The sequence below is a fragment of the Thermochaetoides thermophila genome (genome assembly GCF_000221225.1).
Source record: "Thermochaetoides thermophila DSM 1495 unplaced genomic scaffold scf7180000011816, whole genome shotgun sequence".
In the NCBI taxonomy this organism is placed as follows: domain Eukaryota; kingdom Fungi; phylum Ascomycota; class Sordariomycetes; order Sordariales; family Chaetomiaceae; genus Thermochaetoides; species Thermochaetoides thermophila.
Genome location: NW_006383032.1, coordinates 6645878 through 6667039, shown reverse-complemented (window position 1 = coordinate 6667039; position 21162 = coordinate 6645878). Strand labels below are relative to the sequence as shown.

Below are 21162 nucleotides of genomic sequence, written 5' to 3'. Positions count from 1 at the left end.
CCTGGACAGTCACATGACACAAGCTCAGCCCCCATTTGCAAGAGACAAGGGTGTGCTTTTCTAGTTAAATCCGCCGCCATTGCTTCGAGCAGCACCTGCCAGATCAGCTTGAAAGAGAATTTATTCTGCGCACAAAAGCGCAATGCTGCTCCAAATCTCTAAATACAGACAGATTGCAGATGGAGTTGGCAAGGTCTTCAATGCGGATGTCAGTCCTTTTAGGGAGAGTCGACAAACTCTTGAGTGATGCCCAGGCCTTTTGGGGGAACGAGGTCCAGTGGTATGCGTCCAGCATGATCTGCTAAGCTCAGATCACTTCGACCATGAGGTAACAGAGTTTAACAGCCGCGATATGACCAGTCCATGCAGCATAATTCAGCAGCATTTGGCCATAGTTGTTTTGTCAATCTGGATCAACTCGGCCATCAGATAACAGAGTTTTAACAACCAACAAATGACTGCTCGTTGCAGCGTAACTCAGCGGCTTTTGACCGAACTTGTCTTGTCATTCTCGATCAACTCGGCCATGATGAAACAGAATTTTGAAAATTTCCACATGACCGGTCGATGTAGCGTATCTCTGCGGTGTTGCGCCATTGTTGTCTTGTCGGTTTGGATCAACTCGGTCATCAGATAACAGAGTTTTAACAATCTCGGTACGGCCTTGCAATGCAGCCCAGCCCAGCGGGGTTCGACCATAGTCGTCTGGTCGGTCTGGATCAACTCGGCTATCGGATAACAGAGTTTTAACAACCTCCAGATGGCCGTATATTGCAGCGTAACTCAGCGGCGTTAGACCAGTCTTGTCTTGTTGGTTTGGATCAACTTGACCATCAGATAACTGACTTTTAACAGCCTCAGTAAAGCCAAACTCTGCAGCGTAACTCAGCAGCGTTCGACCAGACTCGTCTCGTCGGTATGGATCAACTCGGCCATCAGATAGCAGTGCTTTAACAACCTTGGTACGGCGGTTCGATGCAGCCCAGCCCAGCGGGGTTTGACCATAGTTGTCTGGTCGGTCTGGATCAACTCGGCTATCGGATAACAGAGTTCTAACAACCTCCAGATGACCGCCCATGGCAGCGTAACTCAGCGGCGTTAGACCAGTCTTGTCTCGTTGGTTTGGATCAACTTGACCATCAGATAACTGACTTTTAACAGCCTCAGTAAAGCCATACTCTGCAGCGTAACTCAACGGCGTTCGACCGTACTCGTCTTGTCTGTATGGATTAACTCGGCCATCAAACAGCAGAGCTTTAACAACCTTGGTACCGCCATCCGATGCAGCCCATGTCAGTGGTGTTCGACCATAGTTGTCTGGTCGGTCTGGATCAACTCGGCTATCGGACAACAGAGTTTTGACAACCTCCAGATGGCCGTCCATTGCAGCGTAACTCAGCGGCGTTCGGCCCGAATTGTCTTGTTTGTTTGGATCAACTCGGCCATCAGATAACAAAGTTACAACAACCTCCGTACAGCCATCATATGCAGCAAGGCATATCGGCGTTTGGCCATTGGTGTCTTGTCGGTTTGGATCTATTCGGCCATCAGATAACAGAGCTTTAATGACCTCCGTATGGCCGTACCATGCAGCAAGACCCAGCGGCGTTTGGTCTTGCTTGTCATGCTGGTTTGGATTAACCCGGCTATCACATAACAGAGTTTTAACAACCTCCGCATGGCCATTCCATGCTGCCCCATTCAACGGCGTTTGGCCACGCTTATTTTGTCGGTCTGGATCAACTCGGCCATCACATAACAGAGTCTTAACAACCTCTGTATGGCCATTACATGCAGCCCAACTCAGCGGCGTTGCGCCACCGCTGTCTTGTCGGTCTGGATCAACTCGGCCATCAGATAACAGAGTTTTAACAACCTCGGTATGGCCATTACATGCAGCCCAACTCAGCGGCGTTGCGCCACCGCTGTCTTGTCGGTCTGGATCAACTCGGCTATCAGATAACAGAGTTTTAACAATCTCAGTATGGCCCTTCATTGCCGCCCAAGCCAACGGTGTTCTGCCAGAGTCGTCTTGTCGGTCTGGATCAACTCGGCTATCAGATAACAAGGTTTTAACAACCTCCAGACGGCCGTTCAATGCAGCAAAACTCAGCGGCGTATGGCCTCCATTGCTTGGTCGGTCTGGATCAACTCGATCATCAGTTAACAGCGTTTTTAACAACCTCGGAGCAGCCCATCCCTGCCGCCCAACTCAACGGCGTTTTGCCATAGTTGTCTTGCCGGTCTGGATCAATATCGGGGGCATGTACAAGGAGTGCCTTGACTAGATCATTGAGCCCATAGGCACCAACTATGTGAAATGCATTCTGTGATGGCTGCAAAGCCTCTGATAATTGCCCTGGATTCTTTCTGATCTCGGAAAAGAGATCGCAAAGTTGTGCCACCATGCTGACCCATTCCGATTTTGTTAACAGCTCAATCAACTGAGGTGTGCAGAAGCAACATGCAGATGCATGGTGTCCCCAGCAGTCAACGGCATAGGTGAAGAGAGGTATCTCAAGTCGTTTACACGCCTTTCCTTTGTTTCTTCGGCCAATACTAAAAATCGAATCGCGTAACATTTGCTCCCTGCGAATGAAATGATCACTGTAAGTAAGTGGGGAGGTCCTTTGGCTCCCGGGTGTGCCTGGCCGACTCTCAAACCTCCTGCGGACCTTCCAGAGAGGCGTTAGGCATGTTGTCACACGCTGATATCGCCGAATTGATATGAGCAGTATGGACATCTTCCGTGAAACACTCTGGTGCACATAGCTAGCATCCTCACATACATTACAAGCAACCAGTGTTTCCTGATCTTATATTTCACTTATAGATCGAGAATCCTCGAGACATCTTGAATGAGGGGCCATAATGTCCACTTAAGGGAACAAGCTACACATCGCTAAAGCTGCCCGTTCTGTAGCCACCTGCGTACTCGTATCCGCGATGCATCCGAGGCATCCTTCACCATTTTTAGTCATTGCTATCGGTACCAACCAGTCCGAGTTGAGGATGCGAATGCTCAGGTTAACCACTCCTGATTGGATTATCCCACCAAGCCTTCCTCTGATTGGTCAAAACCAGGAAACAGCAGAAGAAAGAGGGGAGGGTTGACTTCCTTTTTTTTTTCTCGTTGAGGGCTGCCATATAATCTGCCTCTGTCCAGCTGGCAATATTACTCGTCCCTGAAATGCACAATTGCTGATCGCCAACGCTGACTTCCAGTTTAACACCAACTGATCCACTTCCAAAATTCGCAGTGGATGCCAATGGTGACAGCCCACAGGCCTGAGCGACTACTGAAAGAACAGCTACCAGTGGAACCTCGACGGATGCTGCTTTCGCGTGTTGACCCCCATGGCTAACCACCACTTCAGCCGGCCGATACCTAGTATCCATAGCCATTGTTGCGACAATAAGGTAGAAGGCGCCGTGGTTTCCTCTTGGACACCACTGTCTCATCTTTCCTGACACTGTCTCTTCAGTATCTCTGATCAACACTTTGAAGTAATCCTCGTGATTGTTCAGGAATCGAGTAACAGAACGCGGGATTGCAAGTCGGTAAAGAACGGATCTAGTTTTTTTGAACTCTCCTCGGGAAAAGCTTCAAAGGCCAGCACACGGTTACCGATAGTCCCAGCTCAGTGGCGTGGCTTATATATTGAGTTGCTCCTCGGGTTCAAATTTCTCAAACACATCTGCCTTGAGAATCTCTTTGGGAGGGTGTGGACCAAAGGCGGTAAGGGGATCGTAGTAAGTGCGAATGATCCATCCAAACAAATGTTGGCTTTGAGAGAGCGGGATACGGGTTCGCAGGAGGAAGAAACGCGGCTCCTAGTCCTTTTGTCGAGACAGCCCCATGTAGTAGTAGCTTAGGTATCAATATGAGAAATGAGAAGTTATCAGCAAGAGTTCAAACGAATTGGCTGGGGCAAATCTCGCGCTGTTTTGAACAATGGAATGAAACCGCCTGATCATCAGGAACCAATCAACAAGTGCACAGGGGCAGTGTTAATATTCCAGAACCCTTACCTCTACCGAACTGAGATTGTATTCAGTGATCGAGACCCGAATTGTAGGTTGACTTGTGGTTTCTTCGAGAACTTGAGCGACCACTGCAGTTGGTTGTGAGGAATTTATACAGGTATGGAGGGTGAGAAAGTGAGGCTCATTACAGGCAGTTATGAGCCTCGTAAAAGTGAGCCTTGTAAAGCGAAGTCTCCTGGATAATCTGACTATGTGACTTCAACTCTTGTTGCGAACCATCATTTGGCATCATTGAGTCAATGACTGTGCCCTAGGGTGGCGACCATAAGGTTCAAGTGCTCCGGCCTGTAAGGCACGAGAACTTGACGGTTGAGTAGGCACCACTCTCCTGCCGAGTACAGGCTGACTCTTATACGATCATATGATGTATCTTGGACTCATAGGGCAGGATAACAGGTCTCCACAACTTGGTTTAACAGCAGTCCACTTCTGGTTTGTCCTAGAACACAGATCATGTAGTGCTAGCAGGCTAGTGGATAGAAGAGAGCAAAAAGTAGAACTATAGGACTGATGTGACTCATTCAGGGAGGACATTATGGGTCGCAGAGCATTATTTGAGGGTCCGGTCAATCACAGAACAGGAGACCGTAAAAAGATCTTGACAAAAGCAATCTATATAAATTACAACATCATGTGGAGCTCGTGAGACCCCGCCGCCGGCAGTGCCTGTACCAGGCTTATAGCTCTGCACTCTTCATAGCTCACAGCCATACTAACAAGGTTCCACATGATAGTCGCCTTCTTCAGGAACTTGGATTCAAGGGTGACTGTCATCTTGCTGCTGATATTAACACTGCTAAGACGTAGGGTTAATCTGCTTATCGCAACCAGAGTACCGATCCTCAAGTCAGAAACAACGATTACATGCTCGCAGCATCTCCTATAAATCATCCCAACCCCAATACTTCTTCACTCTTTTACAGACGTTAGAGACACCACACAGGCGCAACCCCACAAACATATCTTCAGCATAGAGCCCAACATGTCCTACCCTGTTGTATTGACTTGTATATACAGGAAAGCCCAAACTTAAAATCATCCGAGTCAAATATCATGATGTGGCCACTGATGTTCAGAGAGCCAGCTAATAGATGACAAATCTTTTTTTTCTCCCCTCTAACAACGGGCAGCCACATGCAAAGTATCTTTCCATGAGGTCGATACTTACCTCCCACTTCCCTTGTTTCTTCAAAGGGACCCTCTAACATCATGCCTCTGACGGTCAAGGCGGGGTTGTGGTCCCAATTCCTCTGGGCTGCAATCATCGATGTGTGAGCTTATGATACCATAGTAAAAGATTGACTACGGAGGAGACGGGCTGGAGCGTATGGACGAAACGGCAAGGAGATATCACGTCTCTCCTTTATGCATCCACTTGGAGCTATTGTTCCATTGCTGTGAGGTTCTGTTCTCATATATAAAAATGAGTTTATATAACTGGTTCTTATACGCTTGCTAGCCCCAGCCTCATTATTCACATCAGATTACAAATGGCTTGCGGGAACCTACCGCACTTGACTACCCTACAGTGTTTTTTTCTGTCGGAGGCTTCACTGATTCGTGATATATGCTTCATTACGAGCATCATTGCATTTAACTAGCTCTCTACCTATGGTTACTGTTTCTTGGGCACACACGCCAACACCTTTGTCTGGAACTTGATTACCGCTGGCTCTAGCGACTTGTACCAATCCAGCCTTTGCACATGGCAGCCACAACCTGGGGTGAGCTGGCAATACCTGCATCGAATGCCTGGAATTTTTTTTTTTTTTCGCTGCATCAGGCATATGGATTGATTGTCGGAATAAACATGGCGGAACTCCCTTTATGTTGGCAGCAATCTGTCGCTTGGATAAAAACATCAAGATTTTGCTCGAAAATGTGCCGACCTTCGGGAACGAGATGATCGAGGTAGAACCGCATACGGGTATGCCATTAATTGAGAAGGCTAGAAGGGCAGCTGAGGATGGTGGATGTTCGAGTTGAAGGAAGCCTGATCGAGACTTGAGTGGGATTACAGGGTTCGCCTAATCGAAGCTGCTGCACGTAGGCACACGCTACGGTATGAAATAGGCAAGGGGGAAAGGGGTCGAGTGCTTCGATCTTCAACATCTTGGCTGTCATCGCCAGAGCCAGGCGGGATAGTCGCCCAACTGTCCATGTGTCTACAAGTAGAGATAATTACACCTTCATATGGCGGAATAGCCCAAGCCGTTCCCAAACGGAGGGTGCTTTGGTACTTGCCGTTAAGCGGCACGGCTTATTCTCAGTTCACTATCAGAGATTATGTGTGTGACGTACAACATAGACGCGTGCAATGTGCAGTCTTAACCTAGCTGGGTGGGTACAAGTATGCAAGAGCTTGTTGACCATGCGATATTCTTCGCCGTGGTTGAAACATTACACATTCTTCGCTCGAAGGGAGGGTTTGCAGTGACGAGAGCTGTTACTTTTAGTTCTTGAATATATAACTCAAATATAAAAAAATTGGAAGGTGTGATGACCAAACAGACTTCCTGAGATAGTTCCAAGAGGCGCCAAGGTGCTGGACTGAGAGACAGGAGTTCTTACGCAGTCAACATTGTCGCTGTGGGCAGTATTCGGGTAGAAAATCGTTTGTATCGATGACTAGAGAGCTTCTTCGGTTAGATGACTCTGCCCGGATCATTACGACTAATAAAGGCTCTATCTTAAAGAGTGGTTCCGTCCAGCCAACTGGACGGAGAAAAAGGGAGCTGTGACCCATTAAACACAGATATTTGCCCCTAATAACCAACTATTGAGAAGGTATTTCTCAACGCCAAGAGGCGTTGATCCTCGATACCCAAAGATGTTGACCCTCAACGGTCTGTGAGGAAGAAGGAGCAAAGGAAGCCATAACAGTGTATGAGATATAGATAGATTCCAAGCAGGACCATCTGGATGAAAAAAGCTCTTCAGTCAGCAATACAAACGGTTGTCTATTCAACTGGTGATCACAACGATCATTCTGACTGTGTGAGATCTCCTGTCTCTCAAGTCCAGCGGCCCGGCACCTCTCGAGCCCATCTCAGCAGGCCTGTCCGGATCGTCACAACCGGGCAAGCTAAGCTAAAGGGGGTCTGATTCCCTGCAACGCAAAGAGACCGCAGCTCGCGGCGCAGGAAAGCTGTGGCTCCATTGAGCACGCCTTTGCATATTTTCCTCGGGAAGCGAGAGAGAGGAAGGCCCAGAGGGACAGTCTCCAAGAGGACTAGAGGGTCCAGAAGACCCAAGCAAATACGAGGAGAGGCCTTGGGATAGTTTTGGGATCTCCCGTCTCCTTTCCTTTTTTGTGACGCTCGATATTCCTTGTCAGATATGCCTTCGTAATTGTTAGCAGAAATATCTCCACTTGCTGTTCATTGCCGGATTTTTGCTCGTCGAAGATCTCTTGTTGAACTTGTTCGTCAAGAATAGGCGAGACGTGACTGGTACAGTTTGAGAAATCGTTAGTGGTGAGTATCCTGATGATAATTGAGGACGTGTTTGGTGATAACCATAACGGCAGGGCAGGCATGTCAACAGCCTTCGAGTATAAATAGGGATATAGAATCGCTCATTCCTAGGGTCAGGATGAGAACTCTTCACTCAGCAATAGAAACAGTTATTAGTGCTTTATTGGTGCTGATGATTTTCTATCCTTCTGATTAGCCGACTTCTGATCGTAACAAACCTCCCGGTTGGCTAACACTCCGGCTGTAATGCTTGGTGTTGCGGCTCTGGTGAGGACCAGCAGCCTCTCCGCGGCAGTGGCAAGAGGACCAATGAGGAAGCCCCGAGCGGTGACGGATAGCGGGCCTATCAAAGGCAGGGAAGATTATCGCCGCTAAGAACAATCAATCATCAACCCAAACCGTTATAACCAACAAGGGTATCACGCGGGAAAAGCGGAGCCGGGCACAAAGGAGCAATAAAAGAAAATGGCCCATGCGGCCCTGAAAGGTCGTCAGGCCAAGAAGAACTTCTGTTCTGTTATTTCATAGCCATTCCAGTCGACAGTCGACACTTCTCGCCTTTATGATAGCCAGCCTTCTGCTGGATGCGTAGCAAAATTCGAGCGATGTGTAGGTGGCTAACGCGGATAGCTGGATTCATCCTATTTACTTGAAATAGACAATGTGCATAGCGTGGAACTTGGAAGAACACAATGTTCATTGACAGGGTAGAGCGGGTTCGTCCCTCGGTTGTCTTATTTTTTTTTTTCGTGATTGCGCGTGTTCCTTTTGATTTTCAACCCAACCCAACTTTGATGGGTGAACAACCGAGTTAGCTGACCAGCTAACTTCCAATCCTTCTGTCTTAGATTACTAGGCATCTTGTCTTGTGATAAGAGGAAGCATATTTTCTAGGTTGGGCATGGTGAAGAGACTGATAAGTTCTAACTAATCAAGTAAGGGGTATCATTCCATCTCGTTATTCTATGTACATCTTTCTCGCTGTCTGCCTGTCTTCTTGGGAGACCCTTGTGCCCCTAAAACCTAGCACAGACCTAGGTAGGTAGGTAGGTAGGTAGGTAGGTAGGTAGGTAGGTAGGTAGGTAAGGTAAGGTAGGTAGGTAGGTAAGGTAGGTAGGTAGGTAAGGTAGGTAGGTAGGTTGATAGGTACCGTAGCAATACCTAAACTGAAGCAAAGCAAAAAGACATTACACTCAATACTACCCTTTCCTTCTTTTTGCGACTCTCTCAGGACATAACTCCCATCCCTCCTCCCATCCGTAATTTTTTTTCCCAAGTAGGTAGGATTCGGGATAGTAATATCTCATCTCCTATCCCTCCTCCTATCCCCCCATCCTTCCATCTACCCAGCCCTGGTCCATGTCTGTGCCTTCAACGCCCTGCTAGCCAGCCATGATAACGGCAATGCATGTATGCCAGTAATGTAACATAATGTAATGTGATGTCTCAGTCCCAGCCGCCATTGTCGCCCCATATATGTATGTATACACTTGGTCAAAGTATAAAAGACCAACGCCAGCGATGTTTTTTTTTTTTTAAAGGGGGATATCAATTCTCAAAACAAAAACGGGTATCCAAACCCATCAACGCCATGTACACCAGTCCAGCCAAGTCCAATGCGGTCAGTCCATCAGAAGTTGATAATCCATCATTGCCAACCAGCCAATCAATTGATGATGGGTAGGGTACTCATCCTCTTTTGCATCTCACGTCGCCGCAACAGAAGGAGCAACCGCTTCCTCACCGTCAGACGACGAACTCACAATCTTCACAGGCTTCTTCTCCTGCTCCTTCTCCATAACCTGCAGTTCCTTCTTCTCGGACGCCTTAAATCCTGCCATCTCCTTGGCCGACTTGGGTGTCTTGGGCTCGCGCTCATCAGAATCATCCTCGGTGGAAGACGACGACAAGGCGGGCTCAAGCGCAGGCTGAGACGATGCGGATGATGGCACGGGCGACGGGATAGCAACGCTGCTGTTGCTGCTACTGTTGGCAGTCGTGACAGTGGTGCTGGTCTCAGAGGAGGGGACCTCCTGGCTTTTGACCGAGGCAGACGAGGAGGAAGCAACCGCGACGGCGGTGCACACCGACGACGAATTCCTCTGATGCTTGGGGCTTGGGGCAGCAGCCTGGGACTGCTCATCCTTCTGGATCGACTCGGCAGGAGGGGCAAGCACTTCATTCAGCGAAGTGGCACCCTCCTCATCGATCCGCGACTCAATCGACATAAACGAGCTCCTCTTGGGGCTCTTGAGCGACGCGACATCTCCACCCAGAGAGTACTCACTCCTCAAGCTACCCCGGGACATACGCGCGGGGCTCTTGGCAGGCAGCGGGGGCGGCACGCGCTTGGGGATGGTGACGATGGCGCCCTTGGCCTGGATGACCTGGGCGACCTGGGTAACTTGGGGTTTAGCCTGCAGGGAGCTGCGAGCGGGCTGGACCGTGGCGGTGGCCACCTCGACCTCGCAGATGATGGGTTCTTCCTCATCTTCCTCTTCATCGTCGGCATCCTCCTCGAGGTCATCGGTCGAGTCGGACTGCGGGGTGGGCGGGTTCTGGGATTCCTCCAGCGCGGGTTCGGTTGTTTTGTTAGCTTGCGAAGGCTCAGGCGCTGACTCCTTCTGTGCTAAAACGGACCGGGCCGCCTCGGCCTTGGGCGTCTCTGTGGCCTCCTCCTCCTTGGTCGGCTCGGTCTTGGGCGTCTCCGTGACCTCCTCCTGCTCCTTGGCCGGCTCGGTCTCCTCGGCGACCTGGGCCAAGGCGGGTGCCGGACGCGGCTCCATGGTGCGGCGCTTCAGCCGCTCCAAAATGCTCGTATCGACCTTCGTATAGTCGATCTCTTCGGGCTCGACAACGGTAGGCAGCTTATCGATGCCGTCCTTGCCGTCGTCGCTGTTGTTAGTGTATGTCGTATCGGCGGTGCTGGCCACGTCAGTCGGCGCATAGCCGTCGGTCATGGCGGTAATCTGAGTACGAGAAGACATAACACTGCCGCGGTTGCTCCTCGATACAAAGGTATCGATGCTCTGACGGAAGCGAGCCGAAATAGGGCTCATGGGGTTGCTCGGGTGGTAGTCCAGCTGGGTGCTAGCCGGGCGGGACTTGCTGCCAGCCTCGCGGATCTCGATGCCGGCCATCTCAAGACTGATAATGCCGAACGGGTCGGGGTCGTTGGCGTCGGGGATGCCAAAGGCAGATGACTTGGGCGGGGTGGTCACGGGGGAGACAGGGCACTCGATGTCGGCATCGCCAGGGGCCGGCTGCTGAGCCAGCCACGACATGAGCGCCTTGTCGTAGTCGGAGCGGCCCTCAGCCGCCTTGATGACCTCAAACAATGGCCTTATTTCAGGAACATTCTTGGGCACGTTGCCGGCGAGGATGTCAAGCACCGACACACCGGACCGGTAAAACCGCTCGTTCTCGTTACAGCGCTCCACTACCAATGACCCATCCAGCTGCACGGCCTGGTGCCTGCCCCTTGCTTTCACGTACGTCAGGACGGTATCGCTGATCTCCTTCCATTTAATCTCGGGCTCCGGACCGCCGTCGGGAACCAGGGGTCCAACATCCAAGTTGACGTCGACACCCAAGATTAACCGCGGGCGGGTAAAGAACTCGAGGGTCTGTACGCTGTTGATAACCAGCACGCAGTCGTAGATGTCCACACCCATGACGAAGGCCAGCTCGGCAGTATGTAGAATGATGCCTGAAGGCGGCGACCAGGTGCCGTCAGCCTTCCGAGCGGTGATCAGGCCGGCTCCTCCGGACCCCGACATCCACAATCCGGAGCGCATGCACGAGAAAATCGCCAGACCGACGGCATTTTGGATGATTCGTGAGGGGATACGCTTGATAAGGAAGCGGGTCGTCTGCGTCTCGTCTTTTGACTTTTCTTCGGACTGGGCCTTTTCTTGCGCTTCAGGGGTATCGGAAGGCAGCTCTTCGGAGAGGAAACCATCAACTATTCCATGTCAGCCTTTGTCACGACCGGAAACATCGGACATAACACACAGCAAAAAGATTTAAGAATGCGGGCTGCTTTATCGCATTCTCTGTCGAGAGTAGTGGGCCAGTAGTCTTCGCGGCGGTAGCGGACCGAGGGCGGCGTCGCGGGAGCAGTGCTACGGGCAACGGGTACAATCTTCTCGGCCCAACCGAACACCCGATCCAAAGGGCCAGGAGTCTTGGGACCTGGTTGTTGCGATGGTGGTTGCGGCTGCGATTGCTGCTGCTGTTGCTGTTGCTGCGTTTGCTGGGTCTGCTGCTGCTTCAACCTGTCCCACGAGGGGAGCAGGGCCGAGACGCGGTACATGGCGAGCTCGAGCCCTCAGGAGCGACGGGGAGCTGTCAAGTGTCCGGGATTGCGGTGTCGATTTCGGTCGGGAACGGCCGTCCTCGTCGTCGTTCGTTCTCTCGTTCGTCCTCGGGCAGCAGTTTTGTTTGTTGAAGAGCAAAAGGGCACGATCGAGTATCGAGTCCGGCGGACGAACGAACGGGGGAGGGGGGGGGGGGAAGGAGGAATCGAGTTTTACTTTTCAATGGCTAGCAAGGGCGAAGCCGAAGCGAAGGTCAACCAGTCCACCGGAGACCGCAAAGCGACCCAGGAGAACCCCAGGACGACCCAGAATGACGTGGGCCGGAGCGGCGATCCCGCCCAAATAGCGCAGCCAGGCCCAGCCAGGCTCCGTCGAGCCCCGTGAAGACCAGCCAAAGCCAGCCAAACAGTCCAGTGAGAGCGCAGTCAGGCCCACGCCGCTGTGCAGCCAAGCCCAGGCCAACCGGAAGCGCCAGGGATGCGAAAATCAGTTCAGAGAGCTGCTGCCCAGCCCGTGATGGGATGCAAGCAGAGGTGCAGCGCAGTCGTGCAGGGCAGCAAGCCAGCAGCTCAGTTTCTCGTTTTCTTTTTTCGCTATCCGTTTTCTCGATTTTCTTGGCTGGAACGTCAGCTATGTTGCTACCGATGCCGTCGTCGCGCCGATGCAACGGAACCCTAGAATGGTAGCGGGATGTCAAAGTAGGGTCTGGCAAGTCCAGATTAACCCGTTGCGTTGTCGTCTTTTAGATTTTAGATTCTCGGGCCCCGCAGTTCCTTCGTGTCGGACAGATGCAGTGTGCAGCACCGTTATGCAGGGGCCAAGGCAGAGGTATGCACTCAATACTTGTATGGAGACTTGAGGGACCTGAGGCAGAGGAGAAGAGAGTAGAGCAAATGGGGAGAAAGAGGGACAAAAGGCAAGAAAATAGACAAAAAAAATTTTTTTCAGTTGGACAAAAGTTTAAGGATCAAGCACTTGACTGTGAATTGGAGCTCAACGAGAACGAGAGCACACAAGTGACGGGAGTTCGGAGCAAAAGCTTGCGCGAGCATGCGAGCCATGCCGATCACAGCCTGCCTGACTCTCTTGAACTCCAGTCCTGTTGGTCTGACACGGGCACGACGCCACGTTGGACAGTAAGGGCAGCAGTGTGTCACGTAGACACGCACCATCAGTTAGCAATCCTGGTCTGTTGGCTGACCAGACTTAAAGAAAGAAAGAAACCTCTACGGAGTACCTCCATTTCACCAAGTTCGTTCCATCCACCCTCAAAAACAGCAATCTCAACACAGGACCGATGGGAGCTGCATCTTTGTCCTGCAGCCCCAGATAAAAACCAAAGCCGAGGACCCACAACCAGTGGTTGGTCAGCCATGGGTCCACCCACTGAAAAGGCGGCTCCATTTCCAAGGCCCACCGCGTGGCTCCGTCCCAGGTGGTCAGGAAGGATGTGGCCGGTGCTCAGGACCGGGGGCCCCAAAAAATGAAAGGACGCCAAAAGTGGAATGTGCGGGTCCAGAGTTCCTGTTCCTGTTCCTGGACTGGCTGAATTGACGTGGTGTTGCGCGTGCCAGTAGTGCTGTCGTGCCTGGTTCCTGCATTGGTTTGGTGGAGCCTTTTTTGCCCTTTTTTTTTCCCCTTTTCTTTTCCATCGTCAGCTCTGTCTGCTCCCGTGAAAAAAAAAAAAAAGAAACAGAGTTGGGATGAGGGAAGTTCTCTGACAACTAGCACCAGCAAACGCACGTCACCATCACAGCCGTTGGGTGAGCTGCATCCATCCCTTCCATCCCGGCCGCCAGATGCGGGAGCCCGGTCGGTGACGGCAGGGACACGCCTGTTTGCCATCGGCATTCACATCCACGTAGGATCCACTCCAGTCTTGGTGCTTGGGTGCGTGCATTTGTGAGGGGGACTTCTCCAAGGTTGGGCTTGGAGTTTGAATGTCGTCATTGCTTCTTGCGAGGGGAGAAGTAGCACGACGAACTGCAGTGTTTTTGTCTGCACTGCAGATGGGTAACCAGGTCGATGAGAATGTTGAGGAAAGAAAATATCCCGAGGAATATGTAGGATTTGGTGAGGCAGCAATCACTTTGCCTGCTTGAGGGTTGATGCTGTCCAAAAGGCACAGACATGCTCTCTACAATAGCAAATAAATATCTTACTTACTAATGACTGAGTCCTTACCGCGGTCTTAAAAACAACTTGTCCTCCTTTCCTCGAGGATTGTTGCAAAGCCATATTGGAAAACCGAGGGAGTGTCAGAGAAGGAGAGAGAACTAAGCAACGCCGCATCATCGAATCTCGATCCAATCGCCGCAGACCCCCTCAGATCTCCCGCCGCACGTCATGACGCCACACCACGAGAAGTGGTCGATCTGCGGCTTGGAATAAGAAGGCTGGACGGGACGATCTAAGATATGGATGGCTTATCAGGTGAGACGAGAGGAGATAGCGACGCAGATTGCAGGCAGTTGGCCGAGGACAGCCGAGTCCCAGTATTACCAGTATCACATTCTCCTTGTGACGCTAACCAGAAGCAAACATGAAGGAGATCATTCAACTCCAAACAGCTACCAAGATCTCTCATTTCACATTCTTAACCCCCCTCGGTCAGGACTTTCTTTTCCTGCAAGCCTCTCCCGGTCAGTCACACATGTTCAACCTCGACAATTAAACTACCTATCAATTTTACAAATCGAAATAAACACTACCTCAAATTTTGCCGCCAAACGGACAGCTCATGTAATCCCCATCCCACGGCATGGTCTTACCACCACCTATTGCTATCAACTTCTTGCCCCTTACCCTATCCTACCTAAGTTAATGTCCCAGAAACCTGGTGTAACCCATAAGGCAGTACAGAAAAATTTTCGACACACGGACTCACCTCACCGCATGTTTTCTCGGTGATCGTCAAGCTGAGGTAGGCAAGTAGGTAAGCAAACCAGGATAATGGTACCTTATTGTCTCGCTCTGTATCCCTCGGACATATGATTATTATGAACATTCCATTTCACTTGGCCAGTCAGTTAGTCAGACGCACGACACGGAGGTAAGTCGGTAGCTGAGTAAGCAGCTATGCTTTTTTTTTGTTGGTTTTTTTTTTTTTGGTTTTTTTGCCTATACTTGCCTTTATGTGAGCCCAATATTGATCGAGTCTTCTGGCTTGGGTAGGAAAGTTAGTTACTATGTACTAGAGAGAGAGCAAGATAGAAGTTCTATGGCTCCCTGAAGATGTTCAATCAATCAACTAGCGGAGACTGCGAATTGGGTTTGCTTATGTACCTATCCCCGGTTCAGTCGAATGCTCTGGTATTGAGTAGAGTTGATGGCACCTACTAGTACGATTTGGTAAAATAAACAATATATTCAGATCTGTTATATTTTAGGCGTAAAGGAAAGCTTCCAAAAACCCTTTTCTGATCAATTAATTTGGGCTGGCTGGCCGACCGTCATGGCAGACTCGACACCATGCATCTTCTATCATTCTCAGCAACGGCAACACGGCCTCATGTGGGTAGGTACTTGCGTACTATGTAGTCAGGAATTAGGAACCAATAACTGTTTACCTGGACAACCATTAATAGCAATAGAAGCCAGAAGTTGTCATATGGTCGCAACTATATATCTTGATGATCCGAACAAACTCTAGTTCTTTCAGAGAACAGAAAGCTCAGATACTTTCGACCGACTAGGTAATGTTTGAGCCATTGAGAACTGGCTCAGGAAAGATAGAGGACAAACTTAGCATACAGCTGACGAAGTAGACATGTAGGTAGGTCAGCTACCTTAGCACGCTCACTCTCCACAGCATGCAATTTTCTTCAGGGCTCAGGATGTGAGCAATCCATAGACACCTCAAGCACACATTCCAAAACTAGACAAATGTAAGGTTGTGTCGAAGCCAATCTAAGCAGGTATCCATTAAGTTCTTCCTTGGGGAAGCTGCTCTCTATCTATCCTGTGCATCAACTCAAACTCAAACTCAAACTCAAACTCAAACTCAAACTCAAACTCAAACTCAAACTTGGCATGATATGAATCAATGAATCTATCCATCCAACCTAAAGGTTGCTGAAGAATGTCAGACAACCGATCATGATACCATCTCCATGCCGTGCTCACTAAAATTCTGCTTGCTTGCTCGCTTGTTGTTGTTGCTCCTTGCTGTGTGTTGTCGAACATCCCATGCTATCTAGGTAAACATGCTGCCGATGCTTCAGCTGTTGCTGGATAGGTAGGTGGTGATTGAAGATAACGATGTTGTCGTTCGTGTTGTTGTCCCCTGGGAATGTCATGCCAGTAATCGAGGAGGGTATTAAACTGTCATGAGAAAAGAAAAAAAAACATAGTGTGTGAAAGAAGAGCTCCAAATCCAAAGTCCAAATCCAAAGTTGACAAAACAAAGAACCGAAAATGGACATATCAAACTTAAAAATCAACCTTCCCCAATTTCCAACCCTTCTAAAGAGAAGCCAAATATGAACGTCATTAAAATAATCCCTAAACATGAAAGCCAAAAAAAAGACAAAACGAACCCCCCGTCATATCTACACTTGTATTCTCATCTCATCATGTTTGCAAGGGTATCCGTCGTATCCAAAAGCAAAACCCCTCATCTCCTTCTTTCATGTTTCCAATCTTTTTTTTTTTTTTTGGAGTCTTTGTAGGAATCGACCCGCCCACCAGGAGCGTCGGGCTATTGTCTCCTAACCATGTTATCCCTTTTTTCCTCCTCCGGTTCAGCCCGCTTAAATCACATCGCCTCGATGGAACCGTCAGTCACATGGCACCAGCCTGAGGGGGCACCGCCGCCGGTCGATTAGCAACAAGCGGGTACTCCCCTCCATGAATCAAGAACCTCTCGACAACACTCGAATCAACCGCCTCAATGCAAGGCGACGCAGGGCGGGAAGTCAGTCCCGACGAGGATGCCACCGACGCAATCGCCGAAGACGTCGACGACGCTTCACTCGTCCCCGTAGAAGCAGAGGATGTGCCCGACGCAGTAGACGAAGCACTCTGCCTCCTCGAGCTACTCGTCGAGCTAATCGTGCTACCCAATCCCTCGCCTGATGCCGGAATCCCCTCTTCCTCCTCATCCTCGCTCTCATTATTCGCCCCCGGGGAGAAGTAAAACACCTCTCTCGCCCCCGCCCCCGCCCTCAACAAACGTCCTGCCTCCATATCCCCTTCCATCGTAAACCTCCTAAGTCTAGGCAACCTTCCTTGCAGGGCAGAAAACAGCCCCCTAAATGTTCCCTCATGCAGGTGCACGCCTCCGACACTCCTCTCCGCAGGGGACCGCACACACCCTCTCCCTCCAAGACGCACCTTTTCCAGGGTGGGCGCGTGACGCAGGAGGAAGGACCGCAGGTCGGGCTCGGAGCAGGATGCGCCTTCGATATGCAGGGATGTGAGGGACGGGAAGGAGAACGCGCTGCTGGTAGAGTCTGCCGTTGTGGGGGAGGAAAGGGGGAAGAGTTCGCTAAAGTCGAGGTTGAACTTTGCGCGGGGGGCGTCCGCGGCGCGGAAGGCGAGGGTGAGATGAGTCAGGGTTCCGGAGGAACCACAACGCTGAATGAGGTGGCCTAGGGAGGCGACGGCGCAGAGACGGCCGCGGGGAGGGAGCTGTGTGGGTGCGTGGTCGATTACGAGGGCAAGTCTGGTCAGAGAGGAGACGGTTTTTGACTCGGCGAGATCGAGCCATGCCTTGCGTTCTTCCTGGTGACGGAGGATTTCGAGGGGGAGGGGGTTGATCGAGAGGGAGGTTAACGACTGGGAGACGGAGCAGAGGGCGGCTGCCACGGCGCTAAGCGAGGCGCGGATCTGGTCCCGTGGCCGCCGGCAGAACGGGCGGGCGCCGGCGCAGCCCAGCTTGCGGAAGAGGATCGGCTCGTGCGGGGCGGAGCTCAGGGTGATGGCGACATGGCGGAGGTTGGGGAGCTTGGCGAGGGCGGACTTGAGGGCGGCGGTTTTCGTGTGGAACGGGGTCAAGCGGATAGAAGGCCAGGGCTCGTCATCTTCGTCGGTCTCGGCGTCGGAGGAATGATGGTCATCGGAGAGGTTGGCGCCCTGTCGGAACCTCGCAGCGAGCTGTTCGTCTGAGGAGCGGCGAAGTTGTTGAGGACTCGAAGGCTGGCTGGCTAGCCGGGCACGTAGGGCATCGGATGGATCGTCTTTTGAGACGGCAAAGGTGATGGAGCGGATGCTGTGACGCAGACGGGGATGATTGGCAATGCAGCGCAGGCGGTCGACGTCGTCTCGCCATTCGCATGCGGTAAAGTGCAGATCAACAAGATAGTCGTAGCCTACGTCGGCGAAGGTGGGCGACACCAGGCGCAGTGCCCTCACGGAGGGAACATCGCAGTGGTCATAGATGAGGCGGATCAGCTCGACGGGTAGTTTGTCCATGATGACGGTGGGAGCATGCCCTGGTTGACGGGCAAGAAAAAGCTAGGTAGTCGTTGAGAAATGGGCAGGATACCCAGGACTCGCGATGCGATGTGAGCAAGATAGGGTTGAGGTAGTTTATATTCCGTGTCCGCGGCAGATCGGAGTCGGCAGTGGATGCAGTTGGCGGCCGGCCAACAGAGCGAGCAAGCACCAAGCAACAGCTTAAACTCGCTTCAATCACTTACGGCTGCGGGAGACGATAGTGGACAGGCTGGCAGGGCGGGCAGGGCGAGCAGGGTGAGCAGGACGAGAGGAAGTGTAGCCTGTACACTGTAGCTGGTGGTTGGGCAGGGCGTGGTGTACACATACATATGCACGATTTGTCGATGGCGTCCCTTGCGTTAGCGGATGGCGACGGCGGCCAAGGGACAAGGAGACAAGGACATGGAATGGGCATAGAACGGACACCGAAAGTTTGGCGACGGCGAAAGAGAGCAAAGTCGGTGAGCTGAGCTCACGGCAAGCAGAGAGGCTTTGCTGGGCCGGGATGGGCCAGTTCCAAGCAACCTGCTTCAAAGCGCCGTTGCATTGGCGATTGGCGGGCTGCAGGGCCCGCCACTCGCACGCCACGGAGACGCTGTGACGGCCCATCAGTGACCCACTGGCGGGGGTTTTGGCTTGCTTTGGTTGGCGGCCGAGGAGCTTGCCTGGGTACCAGGGGCCTCGGCGGGCGCTGCGTCCCGGCAGCATGGAAAGGCGGTGGGCGGTGAGCAGCTCAGACCGTCAGCGCAGCGGCGGGCGGCATCACCAAGGCTCTGGAGCGATACAGTGGCACCGAGCTGGGTGTGGGTGTGTGTGACGAGGTGCAGCGTCGCAGCAGCAAAACCGATTGGGTTTGACTGCGACGCTGCTGCTTGCTTTGTATTGCTTTGCTTCAAAAGGTTGTGCTTTGCTTGAAATCAAGCTGGATTGATGGCCTGCGGTGATGCGTGACGCCATGATCTCGGAGCGAGCATGCTATCCATGGGAGATTGATAAGGTGATGCTATTCCCAGTCTCCAGACTCCCTGCACGTGAGGAATCCCCAACGCGGCCGACCTGCAGGCCACGCAAAACATCAACAAGCTAACGCTGTGAGTGAGTTTGGCGGTCGCATCGGCGATCTGAGTTGGCTGCCTGCAATCCAGTCGGTGGAGGACCAGAGCCAGAGCCGTCGATGGAGATCGGGTCTTGTGCGGGTAAGTAATGAGGGTCCTCTTGGCGGTGACGCTGCCGCCAAACAACTCGTCGGTTCCTGACCCGTCAACACCGACACCGAAGCCGACGCCGATCAAGCTGTCACTTGTCATTCGGTTTCTGTTCTGTTCAATGTCGAGGACTTTCGTGACCGCCAGACCCCGGCATCCTCGGTTCGTCGCGGGCATCATATCCCACGCTGCGATCACCTTCAATCCATGGTAAACCGTAAACCGGAAACTGTACCCTCAACCTCCATCATATCCATATCCATGTCCCCCCAGTGTAACCATCTGCACGGCAGCGCAAATTTTTGCTGTGACAGCGTGGTCTGCACCGATGCGACTGGTTTCCGGGATTGCTGGGATCTGGAGACCGTCGGATTGACGTGTCCGTTGCCCAAGTGTCGCCCTGTTACCCTGTTACCCGGTCGCCCTGCTCCGAGCTTTCTCAACGAAAATGGCGGGCAGCCGACGGGCGCCGGATGGATCAACTCCTACGAGCCTTTGTTTCGCAACCTCTCAAGTGAAAAGCTCAAACCAAAATTCCGTATCCGTAATTCGTGAACGTCATCTCTCCCAGGGCCTCTTAGGTACGTAAAAAACATGCTCACGCTCTGTAGCAATAAGTGAATTCTGCAACTGCGCCCAATGTCTCATTCGGGCTGCACAGCACCTCAGCTGGCTGCCAATGATCCGATGCCACCATCAAAAGCCGTAAGCTTCAACTTGCATCGGGTTTGTTGCCATCCATTGTGATGGAGCTTGAGCTTGAGCCTGGATTTGAACCAAATTGTCGGGGCCTTGACGACTCGAAAAGTCCCCAACGTCCGCGGCTGTCCACTAAGCCTTTGCCTTTCGCTGACGGCTGCTCCACTGGCCGCATCTCGTTGGATCACTGCTCGTCGAATGGAGCCTTTCTCACCGCCCTGTCTCTCTTGTCTCTCGCACTCGTCTCTGTTGCGAGAAGGGAAGGGGAAAGGGGGGGGGGGGCAAGACGAGATCCCACATCAGCCGGTTTCGGGACTCGACGGAACCAGAAAGAGAGAGAAGCAAAAGAGGCAAGCCTGCTCATTTGATCCGGTTATTTGCAACAGCCTCCTCTTACCAGAGCCGAACTTCCCATAGCAGCGAAATCTTGAGATGGAAATCCAAAAAAAAAACCTGTTGATCGTACACGTCTTGGCAAATCGAAGGCTTCTAGCCTTTCTTGGCGAGCCCTGCGAGTGGGTCCTCCCCCACAAAATGGACGGGCACGGGCCATTCTAGGCACACTTGTGGGCCCTTAGCCCATCCCATCACGTATACGTTCTGGGCGAACAGGAAAACTGGCAACAATGCCGACTGGCCGCCTGCTCTTGGGAGTATCCTGATCTGCCAGCCAGTGGCAGCCTGTTTCGGGCAGTGTCAGCTGGCAGTTTGCGCATTCTATCACTGAATTTAGATTGAAATCATCCAATCCCAGGCGTTCTTTCATTTCCCCGGCAGGCTGCATCGCGGCGGGCAGCAGCACAAGACCCAAGACACGAGGGAATCACGGGGGGGAAGTTCGGGGGAGTGCTGCCAATCGTAACGTCGAACGACATCTGAAAGCCTGAGGCTCCTGAGAAGCAGACACTCGACAGCCCCAAAAGCGAGCGCTTGCGCAGTGCATGAAGGTCTAGGCCATAGTTGACGGACGACAGATAC

At 51.9% G+C, this 21162-nt stretch overlaps 2 protein-coding genes across 2 annotated transcripts; both read right to left on the bottom strand.

The window, feature by feature from the left end:
• Nucleotides 1–9229: 9229 nt before the first annotated feature.
• Nucleotides 9230–11838, bottom strand: CTHT_0039000 (putative LAS seventeen-binding protein; the record flags this gene model as incomplete). The annotated part of the gene is made up of 2 exons (XM_006694248.1): nucleotides 9230–11487; nucleotides 11538–11838. 2 exons carry the CDS (start codon nucleotides 11836–11838, stop codon nucleotides 9230–9232), a joined length of 2559 nt encoding a protein of 852 aa, XP_006694311.1.
• Nucleotides 11839–16624: 4786 nt separating this feature from the next.
• Nucleotides 16625–18256, bottom strand: CTHT_0038990 (uncharacterized protein; the record flags this gene model as incomplete). The annotated part of the gene is made up of 1 exon (XM_006694247.1): nucleotides 16625–18256. One exon carries the CDS (start codon nucleotides 18254–18256, stop codon nucleotides 16625–16627), a length of 1632 nt encoding a protein of 543 aa, XP_006694310.1.
• Nucleotides 18257–21162: the final 2906 nt, after the last annotated feature.